We start from the raw sequence: 8,102 nt of genomic DNA, 5'->3' as shown, positions 1-8,102 counted from the left end.
AAGGCTTTTCATCTTTCTTAGCTGCTCCTTCATGCTCAAGGAACAAATTCTACCCAGAATCCTTCAGAGGAGTAAATATACTGAATACTTGTCCTGCAGGGATGTAAGCTCTGTAGATCCTGTAGTGTTCTAACTAGGCTACACTGTTTACTGTGTTCAGCTTTAGAATAATGTGCATGTGCTTATTTACACCCATCGCTGCAGCTTTCCTTCTTTTTCACTTAATTCCCTGTCTCATACTTTTGTTTGGTACCTTTTTAATGAGGGAAGTTTATCCTAATGTGGATTGCTGTTTTTATTTTTGCATTGTTTACAGCAGCTGTTTCTATGACAGCCTCACAAACTGAAGCTTCGGTGGTGCTGCTTATAGAACTGTTGCTGTCGCTCTTTGGCGCTCGTTTCCACCAGCTTGTCTCTCTTATTGGTCACTCCGGTTTTTTCTTTCTCCCCTTCATCCCCGGTGATGCTCCCCACGTCGCTGAGATTCCCGAGGTGCTCGACGGAGTCGTATTTCTCGAGGTCAGAAGCAATGGTCTGCAGGCTGAAGACTGAAAGGGAATCCGAGCCGGCTCGCTCCCTCTCATGCTCCTTCTCCTTGTATCTCTCCAGCAGGTCGATGGATGCGTCCACTCCATCCCTTCCAATGGCGCCGCCACAGGCTCCGCCTTCAGACTGAACCTTGATGTCAGATTCTGCTCCGACAGGGGGGCTCCGCCCGACGCAGATAGAAGGGCGTCCTCCCCCCTCGCCCGGGTCCCGCCCTCTCTGAGCATGGATCTGCTCGCTGATCTGCTCCAAGTTCCGCAGGGCGATGGAATAGCGGGTCTTCACTTTGGCTACTTGCTGCTCCAGCTGCAGCACTTTGGCCTTGTGCTCCTGGAGTCACACAAAGCAACTCTCATCATCAATTTCAACATTGATTTCATGCCAGTAGGAAAATAACCTCCCAGTAACCTCCAGTAAATCCATAAAATACTGAATATATTATAGAACTTTTGCCAAATCAGCAGATAAAGCTTTCTAAGTGCAGGAAACACTAAACAGAAGGTGCCTAAACAGAGGTCTCACTGGGCTCTTTGTGTTACCTCCAGTATGTGGTTGAACTGGGCCTTGAGCTCAAAGTAAGGTTTGGACTTGATGATGACTCTCTTGAGGGACTTCTGCAGCATCTGCACACGCGCCTCGGCCTCCTGACAGGCGTGCGTGACACGCATGTGCTCCCTCTCACTGCGCAGACGCTCTTCTTCGGCTTCGTTCACCTGCGAGAGACACAGGAGACGCACGGTATTATAACAGGAAACGGCATTTCTCTTAATGCAAATATGACTGGTTTTATCAGAAACTTTGCCTTGATCTTCATTCTGAACCATTTAGCTCACTGTTCATTCATTAGTTCTTGTTTTCTTAAAAAAGTAAAGAACTGAAAAGGCTTCTTGTTTAGTTTGTAAATGTCTGTCCACAGAGGCACACTGTGTATTGTTGTCTTTTCTAAATTTCTGGAAACATTTTAATAGCACAATAAAGCACAATTCAAGACTTTGTACTTTCTGTGTCTGCGCTGCCAAATGAAATGACACTTGATTATTTGTTTAAAAGGCCCTCACACAAACTCTAAGTAGTCAAATACATATTACACCAAAGCGTCAAGAAGTTATGGATTTTTAGGATATTCCTTTAGACACAAGCTACCAACCATCAAGACCAACTTCAAGGCCTGAACGACTTGCTAGACTTGAGAAATGGAGAAGAAAAATTAAGAACAAGACAAACTTTGGGCCTTGACATCGGTTACCTACAGGTACTCGGCTGATAACTGTCCACTTAGATTCCCTAGTTAGAGTAACATCGATCATTCACCTCTCTTTCAACATCAATGGACCTCCACTAAGCAGCTATTCTGACTCTGACACATTATGGTAGGTGTTTATTGCCAGAGACATTAAAAAAAATAAAATAAAAAATAAAATTCTGCCACAGCAAAGATGATGGTAGATGAAATTTTTATCTTATTTTACTCGTGATCCCATAAATGCAGTTCTTTTATATCCGAAATTTGAGGTTCAATGTTTTTAAATATTCAGCTATATAATCAGATTTCAAATATTTGCTGACACAGTGGGGTGCCACGTGTCAGGTCTGTCTACTAGTGTAGTTCTCCGACATAAGCCAAAGCATTTGGTGCAAACAAAAGGTGACCTGTGAGGATGAAGATGTAAGTGAATGAAAGTGCCCTGATGGCGGTTCCTCCGGGGGTCACTTAAGCTTGACTCTAAAAGTGAGTCGGTGCCTATAAGCTCCCATGTTAACATGCACAGTTTTACAGGATCAAAGGGTGTATGCAAGGGTGTAGCTGATTTGTGTCTGCCAGGCCTCATTTCAGCTAACTAGAATCACTGAACGGACCCTTTTCACCGTGTAGCGCCGTTACTGCGTCTTCTTAAGGAACTATACGTTGTTCTGTGCAGTACAGCCAATCCAAGGAGTTTGTACTTTGGTTTTGCTGAGTGAAAATCAAAACCAGTGGCTGATGCTGCCGTGACTTCGTCCATCTTTTTATTGTGATATAGATAATTTGAGTAAAGTTATGTTTGCAGGACTACAGCAGCCAGGGTAACAGCCATTATACTAGCTTTCTATTGGCTACCAAGACACAGAGTGATAACATAATGTGTTTTTAAACAGCTAAAGGCATTCACAGCTTTCACTAAAGTTGGCAAGATTTTCAGAGCACTCATTTTGCTCTCTCTAAAATCTGCAGATGACTGAAACTACTGTAGCAATGTCAAACTAGTCCAGCTATCAATATAATATCTAGAAGCCAGATCACACTTAGATCTAAACTGTGCTGTAACTGAAAGGAAGAAACAAGTCAAGCATTTACAGAGTTCTGTGACACTCAAGGCCAAGAAAATCATGTCATCCATGCTGCATGTTACAGCTGAGAGGGCACTGAAGTTCACCAGCTGTCTGTATCTTTTCTGTTGAGTCTGGCAATTGTAACCCAGCAACAGTGAGTTTGTGAGTATATCCAAGGCTGCCAAGAATCACTACCACTTATCTGCACACTTATTTTTCCACAAACAATGCAGACAGCAGAGCAGCGAGATCACGGAGAAAAATAATGGTGTGCATGCGTGCACGCAAAAAACACTGGAGAGCAAAAACCTAACAAGAATAATCAGACAAAATTCTGACTCTACCCAGATAAACTCAGAAATGACTGAACTCTGCAATGTTTGGTAAAACTATAGCAACCTTGTTGAGGTGACAAATAGAAATGAAAGCATTCTGTTTAGCCACGCATCTTAAAACTGCTCTTCTCTGTTACCTTGGCGGTAGCGTGGTTGAGCATCTCCTGCCAGGTAGGATCCAGGGTGTTCTTGCCATCAGCCAGCAGGCCCTGCTCGGCCACATAGACCATCTCCCTGGCAGCTGTGTGCATGGAAACGGCTCTCTCGTAGCTCAAAGCTGCCTTCTGAGTCTCCTGCTGTGCCTATGGAGAGCAGACGCACCTTTAACAATCTACAGCAGTGGACTACGACAAGGACACAACATCCCTGTTCTGTTCAATCCAATTACAGTCATCTCTCTGCTGAAATGAGTTTGCATATCATAGTTTTTATATTCAAAACGCTTCTAGGTAAATGCAATTACAGGAAAACAATACTGCCTTTCAGTCTGAATGTGTTAGGTAACTTTTAATGCATGAGACGTTGTTCCCTGCATATCTCGAACATGTGATTTCTATGTGAAGGACTGGGGTCAAATTTTCAGCAAAAATGAAAAGAATGTGACGCTTGTTGTAATTCCCAGGTGCTTTGTCTCAGCGCCTCTCTTCTGCTCCCAGCGTCAAAAACAATCTTAGAAATGGAATTCACTAATCATTAACGTCAATGAAAGACCTGCTTGTCCAAGGCTGTTGGGTTTTTGGGATCAAATCTGAAACTTTTCTCGCTCTCTCTTCTGGCTAATGTTAGATAATGCTAGTGCGCCTGCTAACACAGACAAATGACAGGCTGGACCAGGTTGGCTAGTTCATCTAAGAGATAAGATAAGATAGATCTTTATTGTTACTGTTACAAGAACAATGAAAAACAGTTTGGCATCTCTCCATTAGAAGTATGTAGATTTTTACATTAAAATTACTTCACAATCAAAGATAAAACACAGATATATACAGCTGTATACAAGTTATATATGCTGTAGGTGCAATATAAGGAGCAAATGATCAGTGAAATTTAAACCTCCAGAGCTGATTTGATAACTTGGGTGATCATTTTTCAAATTACTTCATCAGGCAAATTCAAACTGTTATCGATGTTAAAGTTTCTGCAGGTCTGAGAGTAACAGGGTCCACTTGTGCCCAGGTAATGTCAATTTCAATTTTAGACACTGGCCAGTCGCCAATGAGGATGCAGTTTTACAGTCAGTTCCACCCATCTGTCACATCCAGTTAGAAAAGAAAACAAGATGTCAATGACAAACACGCACAGCTCAAAGTTTCGTAATCATCACAGAGGCCACTGTCCTGTGTGTGCTAACATCAGATCACACAGTACTGAGGTTAGCCAGCAGTAGATGATTTAATGGCACACGGCAAATATTAATAAGTGACATTTATTTTCCACAGTAACAACCAACACATGGGTGGTTAGCCAGCTAGCTGTAACGTAACTACACAGCACGTAGATGACATCGCGAGCTTCATCACATCCAAGTCAGCGTTGTGTCATTATACACACAGTCATACAGGCACACAGTGAACACACCGGTGTTTCAGTAGATATGCTCACTGATGTCACCAATGATGGTTTTCTGAGTTAACGCAGATTTACACTTCAGATTTGTAGATTTAACTGGTTTGCAAAATCGCCCAAAACTAGAGCTCGTAAAGGAACAGAACAAGCACCTTGCATTCAAATTGTGTTTAGACCTAGATGCATTTTACACTGGGGATCAGTGCGTTTCTCCAAAAAAACATAAATAAATAATTTAAAAAAGCAAAAAAACATTTGCACTGAGATTTCCCTTCCCTACTCAGAACTTGTGCACGTTCACAAACTGCAGCACCCGATGTTTGTTTTTCCCTCGCCTCGAGCAGAACACCTGATTCTCACTCCTGAATCCAGATGCTGCAGTAAAAACATGCATGTCTGTAACACATCTTCCATTTGGCAGAGAAAACAGATGTAAACCTTGTTGTGTATACCTCTTTGGCAAGGCGCCGAGCTTCATAATATGGTCTCGCTTTTTCAATGCAGCTGCCGAGCTGAGAGCTCTGAGCGTTCAGCTTTCGGGCAGACTCTGTGAGGATCTTCCGGTATCCCGATCTGGCATCCTGGACGATCAATGCATGAAAATGACAGGATTAGATTTACCTGTAATGCAGCAACTAATTCGATTTCACACAGGAAGTGGGCAGCCGATTCAGTGAGTTTCAAAAAGCAACACTACATCTTCCATTTTAAGAGCTCACACTTTTCCAGAGTCTGTGCTTTACACATATTGAAAAACAAAATTATCATATTCATTAGCACCTTCGGGGTAGACTAATAAAATATTTAGACACAAACACATTGAGAAGTAATTCCCAGGGTGGCAATAAATGGTTTTTCACATCTATAATGAGTTTGTTTTGTCAACATCAAAGCAATTTTATTTAATCTGACAAGAAAAGCAGGGCAAGTCTTATTAAATTGTCATACATTTCACACAGACTTGTAACTGATTATATTCACCACCAATTATTTGATAGTTATATTTTACAATGATTGTAATAAATGAATAGCTTTCTATCTATTACGTATTTACACTTACATCCAACTGCAGTTCTAGCTTGTTGATTTCAGCACTGGCTTCATTGAGATGCTCCAGTTCCTCCTGTGGAAAAACACAGTATATGTATCTCACGTATTTATATTGGGAAAGCATTAGTAGTGCTATTTGACTGTAATGGCGATGATTAATAGGTTGGGAGTGTAAGGTGACACACGTCAGAGGTGTGTTACACTGGTGACAGGATAATCACTTCAGATCTGACAGGGATTTGCACAGATTACCGTATTATGAAGACATTATCTTTTAAATGAATAATGAACATGTGCTCATTTGAATACATTACTACCTTTCTGTCACACTAAATCGAAAGTAATCCCGGATGTACACACCCAGGTGTAGGTAACAGTCATTTAAAAGCGGCTGATTAATATAATAATAGAGCTGAAGGATGTTTAACGGTCAGCAATAGATTAAACAAAAAGTCCGAATTTTGAGGTACCTGGATTCTGGGGTCCAACTCCTCTTCATACGGACTGTGTAATTGCTCTCCGGGGCTTTTCTGTTTGTCACTCTCTCCTTCCTCGCAGGTGTCTCTGAGCGCCATTTCTTGAGTCTTTCCATCGCATTCCGCGGCTTTGACCTCCTCAATACACTCCCTCCATTCCCCTACGTCCGATTCCCCGGAGCCGGCGGGGCTCTCTCGCAGGTCGCCTGGCTCCATTCCAGGCAACACTTTTGGGTTAGCACCAGCGTTAGCTAAGGAGTCTTCAACAGCAGGCGGGGTTTGTTGACCTAAAAACCCGGTGCTATGAACAACGACCGAAGGTTATTAAGTAGAGGTAAATTAAAAAATTATTCCAGCGGTCAGGAGTGGTGTTGAATTTGCTATCTGCCATATTAAATCACACTGAAACCCACTAAAGCTAGTCTTGCCTGCACCTAGCATGCTAACAGGCTAGCGCCTAAATGAAAGCGTGACGGCTGCTTTTCTGAACAAACCGCTGCCAGGAGATGAGAACTAAAAGGGGGGGCTATCAAAATGTACCCCCCGACACACGCCTCTTTCCCTCCATCCTTTACCGGCTCTTCAGTACTTTAGCTAGGCTAGCTAGCTAGCGGTTTCGGCCTCACATCATCATTACAAATGAGGTAAACAGGCGAATAGAAGCGCTACGCACTTAAAGATTTGAGCCAGGGTGGCCACCGTAGTTTCACTACAGCAGTGAATGCTGTTAATTTTATGGAGGCTATCTGAAGGTTTGCGACAGCCAGGTGATCTAAGGGCTCTGGAGTTGAATTCAAATATTTTTTGCCATGCAAAAAAAACAAGGTATATAATAAGCTCATTACAGCAAATTGTCTTGTGCAAATAAATTAATTACACGTCGGCACAAGATGATGACTGTTAATACAAGATAACAAGGAAAATAAAAAAGATAATTACTGCTCTGCGCTAAGAACATTTCCGTACAAGACAGTAAGTTGGTCATGCAAGACAAGGACTTGCGTGCACACAATAATGACTTGTGAATATAAAATAACTTCTAGGTACGTACTGTGTGAAAGAGCCAGTCCTCAACTCTATTCTGTTGCTGTGAAATGGGAAATAATTGCAGTAATTTATTGAACATGTGCGAACATAAATAGAAATACAGTGTATACAAAAAACCCGATTTTGTACAGTTCTATTGAGCTTTAAAGTCAGAATTTGGTATGACCACCTTTATGTTTTGTTTTTATTTTTTAACTCTCAGGCCAACTTTTCTCCATCCAGTTTGAAAAGGTCCCCAACACCACTGGCTGAAATGCAGCCCCAAGCGGTTTCAAAGAGTTTCATTGCTGTAGCGTTCTCCTGATCTCTTCTTTACATATTGACGGCCAGTTTTAAAGTTTGGTTTCATCGCTCCATCAGACCTGTGTGTGAATGTGTGTGTGAATGGGTGAATGACTGAATGTAGTGTAAAGCGCTTTGGGGTCCTATGGACTAGAAAAGTGCTATACAAATGCAGGCCATTTACCATTTACCTGTTGCCACCGATTTTCCGATTTCCGGTTTTTGTGTAATTTGACATTTCAAGCTTTTCTCGCAGTTTCTCTTTCTTAAGAAAGCTTCTTGACAGTCACCTTTCTGCTGAGGCTTCAGTGTCTCTTCTTCACATCTGTGGTGGGAAAGACTGAAATGGGAGGAGAGAAATCCAGGACGTGCAATTTAGGAAATAGGACGGGATGTCTGTGAAGGTTCTCAGTCATCCAGGTCATCGTAGTCAAAGGAGCTTGCAAAGAAAAGCGTCTGGACTTCTTTAAGTTGCTTGAAGACGTTTCAC

General features: G+C 42.1%; 1 protein-coding gene across 1 annotated transcript; it reads right to left on the bottom strand.

Annotated features, from left to right (window-relative positions):
- Nucleotides 1-219: 219 nt before the first annotated feature.
- On the bottom strand, nt 220-6,998 carry sh3bp5la (SH3-binding domain protein 5-like, a). The gene is made up of 6 exons (XM_005923628.3): nt 6,278-6,998; nt 5,818-5,880; nt 5,210-5,338; nt 3,329-3,493; nt 1,086-1,259; nt 220-876 (listed from the first exon to the last, which is right to left on the bottom strand). The coding sequence occupies exons 1-6, from the start codon at nt 6,497-6,499 to the stop codon at nt 337-339; spliced, it is 1,293 nt and encodes a 430-aa protein (XP_005923690.1). The 5' UTR covers nt 6,500-6,998; the 3' UTR covers nt 220-336.
- Between the last annotated feature and the right edge of the window lie 1,104 nt (nt 6,999-8,102).

Source organism: Haplochromis burtoni, unplaced genomic scaffold (assembly GCF_018398535.1).
Source record: "Haplochromis burtoni strain Fernald_Lab_line unplaced genomic scaffold, NCSU_Asbu1 Contig_64, whole genome shotgun sequence".
Lineage (NCBI taxonomy): Eukaryota > Metazoa > Chordata > Actinopteri > Cichliformes > Cichlidae > Haplochromis > Haplochromis burtoni.
Note: the sequence above shows the minus strand (reverse complement) of the source record. Positions and strands in the feature narration are given on the sequence as shown.